Below are 20114 nucleotides of genomic sequence, written 5' to 3' on the forward strand. Positions count from 1 at the left end.
GAACAAGCCCTGGAGAAAATTGATGAATGGATATTAAGGTTGTGTAGAAAAAAAATTAAGTGCTACCTTTTTTCATCATTTGAAATTCTGCATTACCTTCTCGCGTTTTCCAGTATTTTATCTGTATGAAGTGATCGATCTTTTATCCTTGCTCTAAGCTGCATCAGATGCTAGTTAAGCCCTCGCTGTCTCTTTAATCACAACACGGATACCTGTTAATTACCAAACAAGTTCAAATGTTTTTGAGACTTAAACTGGGATTTCAGAGTGATGCGTTGCCAAGCCCCGGGTCGAGCAGCGTGCATGGTTGTTAACCATTTAATGAAACGGCGGCTGGCTCTGATTTAGATGAGGAGGGAGGATAAAGCAACGGGTGTATTAATAGGCCGCTACGTGGACAACACTGTTTGCTTATCGGGTCAGGGATAAAGCGTGAACTTATAAACTCGCAGAGGGGCTTTCTCCATTCCTCCCCTCGTCTCGCTACCTCACAATTGCCCTTCGTGGTGTCGTCACTTAGCAGAGCTGGGCTCGATAGCATAGGCCGCTCTATGAGGGGAGCGATTAGACAACTCTCTGATTCTCATCCCCAGCAGAGTTCACTCAAAGGTAAGTCAGGAGTTTACATCCGGGGAGATACTGAACTGCTCTTTGTTCTTTATTTATTTATTATTATTATTTTTTTTCTAGTTGTCATTAGTGGCATTGGGTGGGAATTCCATTTTTTAAATCATTACACTATAGCAATATGGGCTGCAAAACTATTCACATATTGACTTGATTCAATTGAGTGCAATATTGTGCAACCTTCATTCCAAAGCCCCAAAACAAATACAAGACAGACTTCAAACCTCCGTTGTGGAATGCTCATCAAACACCTGTTTGGAACATCCCGCAGGTGAAGAGGCTAACTGGGAACAGGTGGGTGCCACGATTGGCAATAAAAGAATCTTCCCTTAATTGCTCAGTTGTTTACAAGCAAAGATGGGGCGATGTTCGCTTCGTTGTGAACAACTACATGAGAAAATAGTCTAACCGTTTTAAGGGCAATATTCCTCAACGTACAATTGCAAGGAGTTTGGTATATATCGTCATCAAAAGGCAAGGCCGAAAGCCAACATTGACTGCACGTGACCTTTTGACCCCCTGTCCAATGTGTAAAGGATATGACCACATGGGCTCAGGAACACCTACAGAAAACCTGTGACAGTAAATTGATTTGAGATGAGCATATACCACAGGTGTCAAAACCCAGATCTGGCCCACCACATCATTTGATGTGGCCCGCGAAAGCAAAGCAAACATGTTGACTTCTGTGACGACTGCTAAAATTTGTACCAAAATTTCATGTGTAATATATACAAGAACTAAGTTTTCTTACCAAAACCCTCATTACAGTAACTTAAACTATAGTTGAATAAGATAAGATAAGAAAACCTTTATTAGTCTCGCAATGGAGAAATTCCAGATTCACCGCAGCAAAGTTATGAAAGGAAGAAGTAGAACAACAAAATAAAACCTTATTCTTGACTTGGTTTCACAGTCATAACGGCCCTCAAAGGGAACTTGTAACTATAATGTGGCCCGTGACAAAAAATGAGTTTGACACCCCTCGCGTACACTGTACGTGTATGGCATCTAGTAAGGTTGAACAAAAATAAAGCAACCCTTTAATGTTAAGGGTTTTACGATATTATAATTGGCGTCTCAATGGGGAAACACATTTCAGTTCAAAGTTGGAAGTGAACCAACGTTCCACTCGAAAGGTTCCACTGTATTTCATAGTTGCACACCTTCAGCCTCTCAGGAAGTGCCTCACAGGGATATTTCTTGAAGTGATTAGTACCCCTCTTAAGGGTAAAGAATTTAAGCAACCAAAGGCAAGCCTGATAATAGGATAATGGTGTATCCCCGAGGTGATTAATATGCTTTATTTGTGCACAAATCCTCATTTTTCACGATATGCAAGCTTCAACATGCAGAAGTGTAGCCTTCAACTTCTTAGTCAAACCTTGGCCCGGAGGAGAAGGGTCTTATGGGATTTTTATTTTATTTTCTTAATAAACATGCAGCTTCCGTAACCCTTAATGCAAAGCTTTTAGGCAACTAGGAGCCTGGCTAAGCCTAACGAGCTCTTTTATCACCAGTTTTTTTTTTTCTTTTTCTCTTCAGCTAGCTGGTAACGGATGTTTGGACACGGACCGTACGGTGTTATTCCAAGTTGCTTTTTTTTTGTTGGGGGTGGGGGTTAATCCCGAGAGGATGCACCCTGCATCTTTCCCACCTCCAGTTTGCATTCAGGGCCTTAGTATCACTCGTAGAGCTTGATGGTGCTGAGTGACACTTTGTATACCGTATATCCTCAAGTAGGCATTGTGCCCCATTTAGTCATGTCAAAAAGCACATAACCATGTTTTTATACTTAGCTTCGTTTTACATAAATTGCATTTCATGTTCAATATTTCAAAAAGATAGCCCTCTTACCTCAAGAGACGATCCTTCCCATCTAAATAAAAGTCCCAGGCCACCAAAACACACAACTACTCATCATTTGATATCGATCAAATGAATAATAGCATTACAAAAAGTGAAACTTAATATAATTGCGTGGACTATAATGATGATTTCTCATTGGTAACGATGATAACAGTCCATAGAGTTTCCGCGATACATTTTTTTCAAGAGTCTGTCCCTCCTCCAGTCTCCACTTCTTTGAATGTGCTCTGTTCAAACATATTTTGATACAACATTTAGTTCATTTGAGCCCTGTTAAATTATTTCAGATGGCAAAGCATGCATCTGTTTTTCCCTGGAGTCTTTCACACATATCTGTGCGCAATTAATGTGGATTTTGACAGATGGAGAGGGAAAAAAAATGTCCTCGTGCGAGAGAGAGAAGGGTACATGCCACAATGTGTGAAGTGCAAGCATGCAGGGATCCTCTCTTGCATTTTCTGCTGCCCGTGCCAGATGGACCGGGCGCAATTCTACCAGGTAGAAATTATTCAAGAGCCAAATATGCCCAGAAAGCATCAGGAATTACAGTTGACACAACAATGTCAACTGTTTAAGAAAATGTTGTCTCCATCCATGAAATATGCTGGAAATGGCTATTTCTTTGCGTGATAATTGTGACTGGGAGTCATGTTTAATTCCAAGTGTGTGTCTGTGTGTGTGTGTGTGTGCGCGCGTGCGTGTGATGAACACATCAGACTCGGAAAATAAGTCCATTATCACAGCGTCTTTGCCTGGTAGCAAACGTGTTCAAATAAGGATTACAGAACTCGCGAGAAGGCAACAGGTCATGGTTGCTAAGGTGCCTGGGGGGGGGGTCACTGATATAGAGTCACTTTTGACAGGCTGTGGAGGAGGCTCCATTGTTGCCGGCGTGTCTGTGTGTTACCTTGCAGGCGCTATCGCTGAGACGACAGTATTATCCTATTATTAGGCTTAGTTGTTTACGCTTATTACTGCTTGTCAGGTAGGCAGAGAATCCTTCTCAAAATGAGCATCTAAAGGAAAAAATACATGACTGCTACTCGATCATAGGCTAGTACAGTGGATTTGGATTAATGCTAAGAATGACTTGATAGGACAACAACAAAACGGAAATTTAATTTCTTGTTGACAGAAACGGCTAAATAATTTTTTCTTTTTTTTCAGCTCAAAGTACGATGCGGTAGGAGAGCATCGCGGTGAGAAACGGCTGCAATTCATGTGTCTGTTTTGTAGAGGAAGTGAACATTAAAAAAAAAAAAAAAACTATCATATGGTCTGGCAGATTTTGGGCGCAGGACCAGAGATGACAAATGTGCTCTCGCAATAATTCAATCTGTTCTCATAAGTCTGTAACTTTTTAGGGACAGACAGAATGAAAATGTTCCGGCAATTAGACCGCCAAGTCAGCGTCCAATAAGTGTGATCAAGTGTCACTTTAGATGCTTCTTTTCTCACTTTATCGAATGACAGATTGAGGGGTATTAAGATAGTTGGTAAGTGGCAGGAAGTTAACTGTGATCGTTTTGAACAAGAGGATTTGGCTTTATCCGACTGGAATTGTCGGAACGATTTTGTTGCCAAGCTAAATGATGCCAGGTTTGAGAATACAGCGGAATGCCTCAGAAGTGGGCTCGCGAACCGCAACAGAGAGACCAGCACATTGATAGCGTTCTTGATAAAAATGACGCCAGAGTGACATTTGAACCAAACCCGAGGTGATAAGAGTAAATCATTGTGGTGTAGTAAAGCAATCTCTCATTGAGTTGAATGATGATGATGATGACATGGATCTCTTGTTGTGTTTGCAGTTTATCAAGTACGTTCTGATCATGGTTGATCCTGATGCTCCAAGTCGCTCTTCACCAGTGATGGCTTACTGGAGGCACTGGGTTGTCGCAGACATAGAGGTACGTTTTGCCAACAGCTTTTCATGATATGATCACGTGATGGGAAATAGGGCCCGGTCTTCAACTTCTCCTCCTCAATGCTTTGCTGAGGTCTCAAATCGGGACTTTACTGGCAAATACTCAAAATCAAGTGAATTGTCCCAGGGTGAGGGGTGGGTGGGTGACCGGGACATCCTTACTTTGAACCTCATGTGCTCAGATGACTTTTTCTTAGCTCATGTTTACATGTGCGCCGGGGCCGAAAATTATGAATGGTCCCGAGGCCCAGATTGGTGAAAAGGGCGATGCCAAGTTGCAAAATGTAAATTTTTGGTATCGTGCATCCGCCGCCATAAACGCCTGTGACAAAAGTGTGGGAGTAAGTCTTTCTAAATGGCTGTGAAGTTTTGCAAGGGCCTGTCAGCAGCAATTTCCCTCTCGCTGCACGCAGCCTGAGACGTGTCAATGCAGGCGTGTGAGACTGCGATTGAGGAAAGCAGCATGCGAGGCGCACACTCGTTCTCCCATAGAGCTCCTCCACTAACTCGGTTGCCCCCCTCCAGTGAAGAGATCTTGGCACAGTGTCCTCCCTTCATCTGTTCCCCCAGGCAGAGCTGCTCCCCCGATGATCCACACTTCTCCATATTTTACACCCCCAAATTGGGCACCGCTCCGATTCCCCTTTTTCCCCTTCCTATTCCGTTCCTTTTTATACATTCGTTTTTTTGGGTGTCGTTGCATTCCAAATGTGTGTTGAGTTGCCGATTGCCTCAAATATTTGTCGACTTTTTTTTCTTTTTTAAATCCTAAGAGAACCAGGAGATCAACTCCATAGATTAAGACGAGTGGTCTGAAAAGCAGACGCACAAAGACGCTTCTGCTGCTCCCATTTTGCTTCAGACGGCGTCGCTCTCCGCTAAATATATGCATCATTGATTCAAAAATCCAAACGGAATGCATCTGGGATATGTATTCCTTGTGATTCAGCTTCAATAGTGTGTTTAGGATTTATAGAGCTGCGTTTGTGTTTTATTTCAGGTCTGCAAATACAAACCTTGGCTCATTTATGAGGAAAAAAAATATGCATGTCTACAAAAATGAAAATAAGCATCACCTTTGCTATTAGCTTAACCATGTGCAACTAAACAAAGTGCCCAGACAGACTAGCGCAGAGTCTCTCGAACAATTCCCTTCCATGTCACTTGCGTGGGTGTTGACCTGCTTTGCCCATGTGGGGCTTGGCCAGTTTGACGGCATGCTTTTCTCATGGTGACTGCAGTTTGGTCAGAAAGGTTAATGAGCCTTTTGAGTGATGCCAACCCATAGTGGGAGGTGTTTAATTGACCAGTGACATCACACAACCTCAGGTTTGTCATCGTCGTCCCCCCTCCGCAAGTGCGCACTGGATTTCATTTCATGTCAAAGAGAGCTGGACACTATTGTGTAGGCTTTACACAATCAGGATTTTGAAGCCGATGATTTTATTTTTTTTAATGAATAAAAATTAACGGATCCAATCAGAAGATGGATCAACAGAAGGGGTGTTCACACGGCACACATTTGCTCCGGCGTTGCACCGATGTATTTTGTTGCGATATATTTTGCACCGCAGCAAATTGTGTGGAGCGTTCACACGTACAAAGCCGCTGAGCGTGTCTGCAGCGGCACAGCGTCGGTGCAGCCCCACTTGCGTTCACACGGCAGTTTCTGCAGCGGAGCAAATCGACAGAAAACAAATGAGCTGTCGTGTTGGTTCTTCTTAAAACGTATACACAACTCAAGAGACTACTGGACAGGCACGCCCTTCTCCTTCTCGGTCTCCGTGCCTTCTGCTCGAGAGTGACCGCCCCCGAAAACGTAAATCAACGATGACTTCAATGACACTCAGAAAAGCAAACACGTAATGCGCAAAACAGAAAATCAAGAGAGGAAATCACAAAATAAATTATATGGAGGGCGGGGGGTTGTGAACACACAACAAAGGAACAAACTACACAACTCCAAGACAGTCCAGTCTCCTACAAAAGGAAAGATGTTACCAGCCAAGTCTTGTGTCGTTACTAAACAAACACATGACGGAAGTCTGACAGAGCCCGAAAGCAACGCATTCTCGCCGTACGTACTCTTCACAAGCATTTGCTCTGGAGCAAATTTAACCCAGTTGCGTTCACACGTGCAAATTTACATCGGTGCTGCTTCGCAAACGAGCATTTGCTCCGGAGCAAATTTTTAACCCATCTCCCTGAGGTGGATCGAATTTGGTCCGGTGTAAGCTCTTTTCCGGGGCTACGCCGGAGCTAATTTGCACGTGTGAACGCTCTACTGGGACAGCCCCGGTGTAGCACCGGACCAAATCTTGCCGTGTGAACACCCCTATATTTAAACAATGTACTTGCTGTACAGTCAGTGAGTGGGACCGACCCGGCCCACAAATACGCCTAATTTCGTTTGTGATTGTTGCCTATTGAAGTGCATGGGGAGTGGAATAACAATTCCACCCAAATAATTCTCCCAAAAATGGTGATCAACACTCAATACATAGAAAATGTTGGTGGAGGGGGAGCCCAACCCCCTGCCCAAAAAAAACCTCCCAAACCCTAAATTTAAAAACATTGGGGAATTTTTTAATGATTTTTTTTTTAAATAAATCAGACTGTGCTGAGAAACCTCGGATTTTTAACGATTGCAGCACAGAACGTCTTTGGACTGAACGATATTGTTTGTCATGTCTTATTTTGTGGATCCGATCAATGATTTCATTGATCGATCAGCAAATTATGACAACTGATCACCGATTTTGCATAAAATACAACATTTTTACACAGATCTGATTGCCGATATTTTGCATTACTGTATGTCACCATCGTATAGTATGAAAATGAATGCACTGTAGCTTCCCCCCCCCCAACCCCTCCCTTGACATTACAATTTTCTTTTTTTCATAAACTGTCCACTTTTCCTGGCGAGTCCACCGATTAGGAGCCACTTCTACCCCGCTCCTTTGTTACCTTTAGTCTAGATTCATTCATCAGTCCAAGGTCATCTGGGCTTGCGGTTCTTTGTAGATGTTGCCATAATTAATCGGTGTTCTTCATCCATAGCTGCAGTTAGGAGGTGCAAAGATTTTCTTAATTCAGCCCGGTATGAATTGAGGTCAGGCAAGACTGAACAACGGGCCTCATTAGAGGCAGAGGTAGCCGAACAAGGACGATGGGTTTACCTGTCTTACTTCATGCTCACCTTGATTTCAGCGACAATCAGTAGTTGACTCTTCACTTATTAAAAGACCGATGTGTGTTTCTTTGCTGGCTGCCATTGACAAACGGCTCTCAAGCATTAAGTTACTCCTCGGGCGTCCATTGCAAAGGGGAATTTGACCAAACGTCAGAATTAGACGTACCGGCAGTCTTTTACATAAAAAGAATATTATGGTGGAACTTGTCATGTTGAAGCTAATCTTCCAGGACACTGAATAACTTACCAATTGTTTGAATATTGAAATATGTTTCCCATCATCATGGAAATCGAACTAATTAATTGCAGGGGCAAAACTGTCACCATTATTAACACAAAAAAGTCTCCCTGAAGCTGATTTGTGTGAACCATGCTGAGCTAGTTTATAAAAGTTCAATCAGTGTTGCCAAACTAGTGATTTTTTTTTCCACAATATTTGTAACCCCCCCCCAAAAAATGAAATCCTTCTAGGACATAGTCAGCATGAGCGGGATAATTTTCACATTGTTCTCTATGTGACAAAAAAAAAAAGAGCCAAGCGGTGGACGTCAATCTGAACATTGCCAAAGATTCAGTACCCACTGATACGTTGCCAGGCGGTTATTTATCAACAGGTGGAAACTTTCGACCCGAGGTATATTAGGTATTAACTCTAATAATTTTGCGGGGATCTAACGTGATGGCAGTGCCACGAATGGGGAATGTATTTCTCCATCAATTTATGGTTAAATACCAAAATAAGCATCAACAGATTATCTTGCTCTCTTAAGTGAAAATCCAGATTGTAAGCCCCGCCCCCCTCCTCACCGGCCTCCCAGACTTTAAATCGATGCAGATGTTCCAGCATGTCTCACAGCGATAATTGCTCTAACAAGTAAATCATTAGTTTTGGAATAGACGCAGTTTACGCACACAGCACTTGCCGTTACTTGTTCTCGCTAATACTCTCTCATCATCATTTCAGTGGCTCGTGAGTCAAAACTGATGCAATATGAACTGCGGTTCGCGTAATGCTCTTTCCCGCTCTAAGGTGTTCATTATCGCTGTTAAATCCTCCTTAAGAAGGATGTAGAGCCCGAGGTTTTCGTGGATTTGAAGTTAGCATGAGGATAATTAGTCAAATTTATGTGGGCTTTTTTTTTTTTGGTGGGGGGGCTCAATAATTCCTTGAAAATTCATTAATGCGCGCGCACACACACACACACACACAGATGTAAATTGACATCTAGCAGGCTGTAGCACTTTTTCTTTCTGGCTATTTGAAGACAGCTGGACAGTTTCAAGCCTAAGCATTGCTGTGCTCATTAATATGGCGCATGAGGGATATGCGTGCTTTAACATGCATCTCTCTTGTATATCGGCTCCCGAGGGAGCGACAGAGCCTGTGTTCTGCTGCTGGTCAGGCAAACAGTGAAGTATTGTGATTGTCTCAGACCAGCTGGCTTGGTGTTTGTCTGAGGCCTGCGGAGATCATCTGCTCCACACCTCAAGATGTCCTTAAAATGCAAACTATTAGGCGTGTAACTTCTCACTGCTATTTTATTCGCCAAAACCACATCGATCGTTTAGACGAGTGCTTTTGCATCTTGCTCACTAGAACCTCCAACACAACCCCATTTAGTGATGCTGGGTGATTTCCAGGTTCCTCGAATTTCAAAGACCCCCCCCCCAACCCCTCCAAAAAAAGAAATGATGGAAAATGAAGTATTTAACCAAATCTTTTTTAATAGTCTGCATGGCTCAATTGCCATGCAGAAAAAAATTTTTTTTCATTTCTGACGTGAGTCGTTTTTATACATGACATCCATCTTTTTTTTTTGTTGTTTATTTATTTTAATCGGGCAATGCGATCCTAGTCTGAATGGCCAGGTCGCATTTATCTGACCTTCACATCTTCCTAAATTCAAAATGTCTGTGCGTTTGTTTTGATTCTTAGCACGTCCGCATCACAGTCAGGAGATCCTGGTTTTGAATCTTGGCTTCAGGCCTTCCTATGTAAAATTTGCAGGCTTCCTCGCACATCCCGATACTTGGTTCATTGAAGATTCTCAATTGTCTGCCGGTGTGAGTGGTTATTTGTCTATTGTCAGGTGTGTAACCTGCCTCTCACTTAAAGTCGGCATCCAGCGGCGATAGGCTCCAGCTCACCAAATGAAGACCGGACGGATGGATTGTTTGTTGGGTTTGCTAGACGGCTAACATTAAAACAAAGGGAGGCCTAGGCCTTTTCTGTTTTGTCACAAAAAATAAAAAAAAAGCTAAAAGTGAAACTTCTTAATGTTCGTCCCAGTCTTCTTATGTACATGAAACATTTCAATTGGTAATCTATAGTGGTAGAAGAGTTTTCATTTTATCCTATGTTACAAATGAACAAAACAGCATTGTTCTTTACCATGTAATTATCCCCGAGCCTATTTGTGACAGACAACAGTCCCCATATGGTAGCCAAAAACAACTTCCCAAACGCTAAGCAAACCACCGTGAGAACAAAGAGCCAATGGTATTATTCATAATTAAACTCTTATTGTGCATTCTGCAGAATATTTCCCTTTTTCTTTTCTTCACTGAACCCCCCCCCCCCCCACCCCCCCTTCGCCACTTTGCACCTGGCGCTGGGAACATCTGTGTGGCGTCAGAGTGGCGCCTGGCTGTGCAGATTGGTGCAGGTAGAGGAGCACGCCGTATCCCGGCTAATGATGAGAGTGTCTGCCCTCTCCGTGCGAGCAGACGCAAGCTGCTGCTTCACGCTACTCGTACGCCCAGGGAAACAGATTTCCAAACATATGCAGTGTGTTTTTAATCCAGTTGAGCACTTCATTTCCAGGCAAACACAAATAACCTTACGGGACATCCATATATTATGACAAGGGGGGTGGGCGCGAAGGAATTGAACAATTTTCATAGCCAATGTGTACCGCTTGCTTGTGGCTGCTTTCATAAACTTTGTTGTACAGTGGCGCGAGCTACAGTGCATATGGGGAGCAACTTCAATCGAACCAAACAAAGCTTGGTTTTATCGGACCATATCAAAATTTCCCAATTTTTTCAGAGGGGTGTTGAGATAAGGCATCAGTCTAGTCCCCCCAGACAAATGAAGGTAGATTGTTGTCACATCATGTCCTTGTCAGATATTCCTGCAGCTCTTTTAATGTTGCCCTCAGCCACTTAGCATCCTCCCTGGCTAGTTTTCTTTTCGAATCGTCATCCGTTTTGGAGGGTCATTCAGTTCTCGGTCATGTCACCGTTGTGCCATATTTTGTCTTCGACTGATAGTTATGACATACAACAATATGGACACATTGACAGAGTTATCCATTGATCTTGCAAGATTTTCTGCAGTAATATTCACCCCCCGCCACTCCCATGTTTGTCAGTTTCCAAGTTGTTTGACGTTGGGGACGTTCACGTGTAAATGTTCCACTGCACCTCGCTTGGTGAACATCAACAATAGTCCTTAACATAGAAGCCCAGCTGGAGGTGCTTAACATGCGCTCATCCCATTGTCGACTGCAGCCAAACTAAATGTCAGAGGTGCTACTACATGAAGTTCATTCTTCTCTCACTCAGCCCTCCAAATGTCTGATGATTACACTGCGGCTGAACTGGCAACAACAACAAAAAATGTTTTGCTCTTACTGGTGTAAGAGCAAAAATGAATCACTACTTACTGTAAATGAAATGTGAAAACGTCAACACCGCTATAATCGTAACCCTCAACATAAAATGTCCGCGTGGACACATGACGTGACTGTGACAGATTGTCCTCAAAAATAAATTTGTTTTAGGCTGACGAGGCGAGCCGGAACTTCTCCGCCCCACCTGGAACTTGTCCTGGCCCCTTTGCAACACATATCAAGCGCCTCTGATACTTGCAGCTTAATAACAAACACGTTCCTCGTTCGTGTGGGTTGATGCGCTCACTGTTCTCCGCCACCTAAAGGGAGAATTACATAAGAATCCTCCGCTCAGTAGTCAGCGCCGTCCTCTGTCCACACGTGCGCACAAGTACTGTAGCTGATGAAGCATCTTCACCTCGCGAAGTTTTGGTTGATCTTTATATTTATTTATTTTTTGAATGATGAAGCAAATCTCTGTTTCCAAAAGGTTGTGCAATAGTCTTCCGTTATTATTTAAACAGCACTGGGGATAAAACGTAGGTGATGTACACTGAGCAGCCACAACATCTTGCACAATATAAATCGGATACACCAGCCGCATCAAATATTCTGCCTTTAGAGACAATAATGTTCAGCTTTAACTGACGCGTTTGGAGATGTATTCAAAGTCACCACAAGATTCCTTTTGAGGCTTCTCCATTTGTCATTTTTCCTTTTGAACTTGACGCTCATTAAAATGCATATTGGTCAAGCTGCCACACTGTTTTATAAAATGAGTACAAGCGCACAGTGTATGTGTGTAGTGCAAAGTTGGGCAGGCGAGATATTCGATACACCTCTCGCATTAGTTATGTTGCGCAATCGATTAGAATGTTGCGGCAGGATGTTGGAACACTGGATTTGTCGAAAGCCCAGTCATGTTGCTCTGTATAGTACACAATCGTACATGATCCTCGTTTTATCCAGATGACTCGAAGAAAACGAGGACAACCTTGAAAAAGCCCTCTTGGAACGCTTCTGTCACGAATATATATACACTGTGTATATATATATATATATATATATATATATATATATATATATATCCTCCTCGGGTGTTGTCCGTCCCTCATTCAGCTCGGGTCCTCTACCAGAGGCCAGGAAGCTTGAGGGTTCTGCGCAGTATCCTTGCTGTTCCCAGCACTGCACATTTCTGGACTGAGATGTCCGATGTTGTTCCCAGGATCTGTTGCAACCACTCATCTAGTTTGGGGGTCACTGCCCCGAGTGCTCCGACCACCACAGGCACGACTGTCACCTTTACCTTCCAGGCTCTCTCCAGCTCCTCTCTGAGCCCTTGGTATTTCTCGATATATATGTGTATATATATATATATATATATATATATATATATGACCTCAAGAGGGATTTTTTTTTTAAGCATGTGAGAGAGAAAAGAGCAGATTGGACCTGCTCCAGGCAAATGCAGTTAAACGCCGATCGCTCGGCACACATAGACACTTGTCTTAATATGAGCCCCTTTTCTTCACACCCACGACCATTGTGCATCAAATCCTTTTTTTTTTCCCTGAAAAGATTTCCAGTCGCAGCAACCGCAGACAATATTCCCCCTCACAAGCTGTCGTCTTTGTCGTATGCCCCCCCCTTTTTTTTTTCTTTCTTTTTCCTCCTCCTTGAGTCAAAAGCAGTATCTCTGGCACTGGGCCCTGGATAGGATTTGGTGTTTCAAGGTGGAGTGCGCCTTTGTCAATCGCTGCTTACATTTCCTGTTGTAACCTGTCACTTTTTTTTTCTTTTCGGATTGACATGGATGGAGGGGAAAATGTGGTACATGGGATTCAGAGGGGCGTAAACAAGCACAAATGTCACAGTTAGTAGGGGGTCGTCAAGGCCATGGCTTCCACTTAGTTGTGTTTTTCCGAGTATGGTGAAGGGGAGTGAGGCATGCTGTTAAAAACAACTCGATAATAATCATGCTTTCCTAGAATAGCCCTTATTTAAGTATATGGCATGCTTGTCAGTGAATAATTGTACACAAAGACATGACAAAGGACCTCATAAAGCCAGTGTGTATTTTTTTTGTGGGGGGGCATTGAAATTCTGACAGCTATGAATGCAAAATTTGGCAGAGATAGCGCCCTGTCTAACTCTCAACCCTTTTTTTTTTTTTTCAAAAGTTATCATGTACTGCAAATGTAATATGCTGATGTCAGGATTAATGATGAACTGGAAGCATTCTACACTTAAATTATATGGATTTAAGGTTTTTTTCCCCCCCTTCCATCCTTCTCCTATTGGGGCAGGGTGCCTTTTAAAGGGGCAACCACAACAAGGTTTTATTTATTTTCCCCCAGACTTTTTTACTAGAAAGCTATTGATCAATTTGAAGCTTCATACCAGTTAGATTTTAGTATTCAATTCATTGTGACTCCTTTAATTGTTTTCTACCAAGCAACCCAGTAAATTGGGTCAAATTGACCCAATAGTGCATCAGTCCCTTTTTGACCCAAGTTGGCTGATTTTATTATTATTTTTTGATCCAACTGTTTGAATGTGCCATGTTTTTATTGTTGGAAACTGCTTGTGATTTAACGAAGGGGATTGTACAGTTTTCTGGTGTATGTGAATAATTAGTCTACTGTTGCAGATTTTTTTATTTTATTTTTCCTGCGAATTTGCTCAACTTATTGATGCTGTTGGACTAACAACCGTGCATCTAAGACCTCTGATCTGTACTATTGACCATTATCATCACCAAGAGGTTTGTTGCAATGTGGTATTTTTATGCTACACTTGCTAGAAGAGGCCTGTTTACATTTCAGGGTGATGTATAGTTCACTTCGCTCCGTGGCACAGTCGTATTCCGGCGCGCTGTATAGATTTCTTTCAGCTGACGAAATTAAAAAGACAGCAGTGTGTGTGTGTGTGTGTGCCTTGCAGCAACACGATTTGCCTGCGAGTTCACGATATGGGTTGAGAGGGGAGTTCCTTTGGGGGGGATTAAATAGCTTTCTCTTCCTTCCCTCCTCCCATGCCCTCCATAGTTATAGTACACAAACAGCTTGCAGGTCTGTACAGCGTTCTCACTGCATGTTTGCCATAGTGCCGCTCACAGGTAACAATAAGCCAAGGCCAAAGGTTAAGAGGGATTGCGGAGCTTCTCTGGCAAACATTATGCATGCAGGCGAGGCGGCGCGGCACCCATCGTATCCCTGGGAGAAGGGGAGAGAGCAGGTCGGCTTGCAAAAGATGGCTCTCGGAGAGAATTGGGCCAAGACAGGTATCGGCAAGGTTAGGACAGTCTTCGCTTTGTGTACTTTTCAGAAAACTATTGCGGCAAACTCAAACTCGGCACGCAAGAAGTGAGTTGCATTTTAATCAGCCCATCATCAGACATGCAGACTCCTTGATTGAAGGCATTTGAAATGGCATTTTGAACAAGCATACAATTGAAAAGGTAGCCACCAGAAAAATAAAACAGAAATAATGGTGCCCCAAATTTGGGTTTCAAAACCAAACAAAACAAAGAATCAGTCATTGAACATTTTAAAATAACCACATGACTTAACCCTGCTAGCTTCATGCTAACACAAAATCGCAAATGCCATAGACCTGAAGGAGCCAGACTGAATCGTGATTCGCAGTCTTTACATTCTAATAGATTATTAGAATGTTTTAATATTAAGAGTGCATTTTTCTTCATTAAAAAAAAAACGTTTTAAAAATGCAGGGGTTTTGAGGCGGGGTGGGGGCAGTAAACTGGAACAGGTCTATGGCCTATGACAAGTTTAGATGTTTTGAGTTACGAGCAGTGTCGCGGAATGAATTCAACTTTTATCTCAAAGTACCTCTGTATTCACCATTCGAACAACGTCCACGATCTGTTCACTTTTTACAGTGCTTGTCCCAATTATGTCCGATAACTGCAACTCTTGGCTAGCGGACGTCATAGCTAGCCATCTGCTTATGGCGGTATAGCAAAGGCATTGCTACATACTGTACTTATTTTCAAACAACACCACCACCAACAAAAATGCTTTATTGTCCTTAACGTCTATAAATTGGGTCGCAACTTTAAAAGCAATAGGACATGAGCAAGATGCGGGTTTCAGGGTGACAGTTGAAAACCACCGGGCTACACTTCACTAGATTTTATAGTATAGTATAAAGGTCCATCATTCCCATGGACGAATTAAAAATGAGAGCCTTCCTTTCCCAACTCGATTTTGGTTACTGTACATTTTGCAGTATCTGCCCCCAGGCCCCAGCCCCCCACCCAAATAGGAATAAATAATGAAGACGCATTTTGGCCTGAAATGGCCACGCAAACAATTATGTACTTAGTTTCTTCCAGCAAATGCATTCTACGTGATTGTTTTTGCCTCACAGCAAAGCACCCGAAAAGACTAAAACCTTTCATTTGGGAAAAGGCCGCTATTGGTCACCGTCAATAAAAGCATAAAAGCATTTATTTCCCACGTTTGTCAAATTAAGAGCATACTCCATCTCCCATAGGACTTGCGAGATTTATTAACCTCTCTGTGAAGTGGGACAGGTTTCCAGCGGTGAGCATAACCTCTGTCTCGCTCCTGCCTCAATTATAATACAAGAATTAAGCATGCGGCCATTCAAAACAGTAATGCTGCCTCTTAAATCCCTTTGTGCCGGCTCCCGCTTGTTAATGACTAAAGACACTGAATGAACCGCCGCCGATCAACAGAGGACGGAAACAAATGAAATGGCTGCTCTTAACTGGAGGGATGACTTCACTCTGGATGATTCTGCCACGCGGTGATCAAAAACGACTGTTGATGAAATACTGAAAATCATTTCCGAAAGATCATTTAGAATCAGGAAATGCAGAAATGGTCCCGTGATAGTGGACCGTCTATTTGGAGGGTGGAAGGCTTTTATTTGTGCGAGAATAATGTTAAAAAATGGTTGTTCGTCTCTGTGTGCCCTGCGATTGGCTGGCAACCGGTTCAGGGTGTCCCCCGTCTACTGCCCGAAGGCAGCTGGGAGAGGCTCCAGCACGCCAGGCGACCTTTGTGAAGATAAAGCGGATCAGAAAATGGATGGATGGGTGGACTTGTACGTGCTTCGGTTTTAGTTCGCAACAAGAGTTCAGATGAGCTAGTCGAAGATACTGTACCCATCTAACTTAAGATCAATTTTAGCACCGCACTGGGAATTCTTCCAAGATGTGGTAAGACTCTCCCACAGGCGCACTTTGATTTCATTCTGTGTGTGTGTGTGTGTGTGTGTGTGACTTCAGGTCCGTATTTGTTGTACAATTTCCGACTGCAGTATATGGCTCGACTGTTCCCCCTTTCCCAATCGGTGGCTCCATTTGCATCTTTGCAAACAAACCAACTCCTCAAACCGTTCACGTTGACTTCGCACCTTTGGCGCACCACCCATCCAAAGTCAAAAGAATAACCTGACCTTGGACAAACTTGAGTGGTCAATTACACGCCTGTTGATCACTTTTAATTTCTTAATAATTACATTCTCGTCATCCTCCTCCTCATTCTCTGGCTTCTTTTTGTCCTCCACCTCCTCCCACAAGCTTGCTATAGTCATTTAATTTGTGTCACCGTTCACACGGGCGCACTAAACTTTCATGATCTCTGCCATTAATAGGCCTAATTTCCACTCCCACCGCTGTGTGCTCATGCATTCATCAAAATTTAGCACATACTCGCAGGCAATTGTAGACATGATCCCCCCCCCCCAAAAAAAATGGATGGATGATATAATTTTTACCCATTGACCAGAAAAGCGTCGTCATGTTGTTACCGCTTGTAGTTGTAGGCAGGTACAGGCTCGGATTTTTCCAGTGCCACCCCCGTCAGTGGGAAGCCCTCTGGCGTGGGTTAGTTTGGGAGGGCGCCGCATGTCAGTGTCTTGTTTACCTTATTTGCCTGATAGAGCTTCGGGTGGGCAGCTTTGTTCAGGTTCCAGGATTCCCTTCAAGTGAGTCATCCCCCTCCGACTCCAAGCCACCGTTACCTTGGGAACTCGAGCCTGGGCTTCCCTCAGCATTGCTAAAACCGAGCTTCATCAGCATCCGTACTCTCATTAGCGCTCACGTTGGATGGGATTAGTTTTTTTCGTCTACACTCATTTTTGGCCTAACGGGGCAGCACAGGCCAATCTGCTCTCTGAGGATTAGATGACCGGACCAGCGCGGCCATTTTGTCAAGGCCCATTTGTAATGTATGCAAAGAAGACAGAATAGATGAGGGTGATAATGGGCTTTGGTGGCGAGTTTCTTTAACAAGTGATTTGAGTAATAATGAGCTTCGCCACTAATGAGCTGGAGGCAACGACGACGCTGGCCGGGCACATGGGTGGTGTGTCGGGTGATGTCGATGAAGACTGGAGTCCACTTAATAACTGGACTGTTTACGTTTCAAAGTCAGTTCATTACCGACGCCAAATGAGTTCCTTCACTCAAGCCTTTAGTCCAACTGGCAATTGTTAAATGGGTTAATTTGTTGATGCATTGATGCAGAGCCGGAGTGACTCACCCACTGGTTGTCACCCTTGACTGGGGCCAATTCACCCTGCTTAGCTGATCACCATTAGGCTGCGCTACAACATGAAATGCAATTAGCTGCCCCCCCCCCCCCCCACGCTGAACCAGAAGAGATTTTACAGGAGTCCAACATTGGATGATCCTTATTAAAGTTTGTCACTGTTTTTCTTGTATATGATGAAAAAGAGTGTTAAATGTATTTGATGAAACTGAAATTTGTTTGATGTGAACTCATTCACTGTCGTCGACGTTTTTACGCGTCGATTGGAATCCTCCAGTTCACTGCCACAAATTTTAAATATTCATTAAGTACGTTTTTCAACAGGTAGAGGGTCTTGCCTCACCTTGTTTGTAAAATCCCGGTTTGTGAACCACTGTACTGACGAATGGATCCTTGCCGATGGCAGCATCGCATCACTCAAGTTGAGGTCAGCACAGCTTTTGAGTTGACAATTTTGTTTGGATTCTTTTCACATGAATTCGGAAGGAGAAAAATGCCAACAAGTTCATCAGACAAGTGTGTGTGTGCGTGTGTGTGTGGATTGGGTTCTCTTAAGCGGTTCAGAAAATGGATGGATGGATGTTGTCGTCATAAGTAGATTTTGCATTGTTCAACTATGTTTCTACGTCCTGGTGCCAAGTCAGAGCAGCCGTTCGGGTTCCCATACACATTCATTGTCCAAATACTCGCAAGCACGGACATTCGACGCCAATTAATAAAGGTTCCTTGTTTGGTTGCGGTAGCTGATGGGAATCGATTGTTAAATTAGCCTAAAACCAATCCTGTTTCAGCCACAGTGCGACTGGCGCTCCCATCACACGGGTTGCTCCAGTCGACCTCAATCAAGTGGCAGATTATGAATCTAGACTCCAAACCGAACGGGTCTGTCTTCGGTATGAACAGAAGTTTGCACGCCATGACACACGGGCAACTCGGCGCAACGTGAATGTAAACGGAGAGTTTTCTCGTCAGCTTGAATTCACAACCAGCCCGCAAATGAATGAGCGCCGAGGCGACGACGAAGGAGGCACAATCGCGAGCACTTGGCTTCAGTGGAATTGGCGGGAGGCAGGCTACAAGTCCAGCCTCAGAAATAGAGCTGTGAACACCATCTGTCATGCTCTCTCTCCCCGTCTGTTAGCCTGACTGCAGGCAAAAGGGAGAACGATGCGCTCCGAGCCGCGCTTTGGACGGACGTGGGTGCTGATTATCGTAGGTGTGGGCTTGCGGGGTGTGCATAGGAGGGAGAGGCAAGAGGTGGATGCGTGAGGAGGTGCATGAGGAACTCGTGCCGATAAAGGGAAGTACTCACCCACACACGAGAAGGAAAAAAAAAAAAAAAGCAAAAGGGATGTTGGGCTAGCGGGTATTCCTGTTGAAACCGCACCCGTGCACCGACCCACCGCCTCCCCGCGGACTGCTCCCGTCTATTAACTTTTGCTCCAAGAGTCTTGCCGGAAGTCTTGGACATACTTTTCTCTAACCATTGCTCATCTTACCCGAGAGTAGTTATCACACCTGTATCTGATCAAACATTTTACATGGTCTGCCTTCAGCTGCTCTTTGCAGCAGTTAGTCAAAAGCGACTTCCTCCAATTGAAGGCTATATGGGATTTATGTATCGGACCACATTTATTTCTCATGAATATTGTTTTGAATGGTATATTTGAATGCGGTTTTCAATATCGGCCTAATTTTGCGGTATCGTAACGATTAAAATTGACGTCATTTTTGCCAGTATTGGTCCGAACCCATTGTGGTGGTGTATAAAAAATTTGGACTCTGCCATTAAGCCCCCCTCCCTTTGGGAATTGCAGAAGAAATGCACCTCATCGTTGGTTTAAACCTTTAACTTGAAAAGTATAATGTTGATGTAATTTATTGTTTTAATATGCAATCCATCATTTTAATGGTTCCATTTCCTGTTTTGTTTTGTTTTTCGGTTTCCTCCCTCCTACACGCCCTGTAATTTAAGTATTCCCAAATGACAGGGTGCAAGGTGGCATCACATTGTTTTCTTATTTTAAAGCCTTGTATATATGCTTTTTTTAAAGTCGTGAATCATGTTGAGGAGTTTTTTTGTTTTGTTTTAATACCTCCAAAAAAGTCGTGTGCTTGTTTGTGTGGACAACACAGAAACCACTTCAATGATTTTCACGAAGTCTTAGAGCAGAGCTGGAGAAAGGTGCACATCCAGCATTCTTTCTGTGGAGGAAATTGTCGTAGGTGTCGCGTACGCTGGGAAAATATCACAGTTTGATTACAGCTCACGCAAAAAACATTTTTCAAATCGATAATTCTGTTGATTCAGAATCTCTCCTTCACTTTGCAGTAAT

The 20114-nt window shown here is 43.4% G+C and overlaps 1 protein-coding gene across 2 annotated transcripts in view; it reads left to right on the forward strand.

The window, feature by feature from the left end:
- Positions 1-20114, forward strand: part of pebp4 (phosphatidylethanolamine binding protein 4) — a 48909-nt gene that overhangs the window by 15454 nt on the left and 13341 nt on the right. For both annotated transcript variants that reach the window (XM_086111038.1, XM_086111039.1), the window contains exon 4: positions 4308-4406. In XM_086111038.1, coding sequence (XP_085967164.1) covers positions 4308-4406 — 99 coding nt within the window. The remainder of the gene's footprint in view (positions 1-4307; positions 4407-20114) is intronic.

This window comes from Hippocampus guttulatus, chromosome 5 (genome assembly GCF_054856545.1).
Source record: "Hippocampus guttulatus isolate MCC_2025c chromosome 5, RoL_Hgut_1.0, whole genome shotgun sequence".
Classification (NCBI taxonomy): Eukaryota; Metazoa; Chordata; class Actinopteri; order Syngnathiformes; family Syngnathidae; genus Hippocampus; species Hippocampus guttulatus.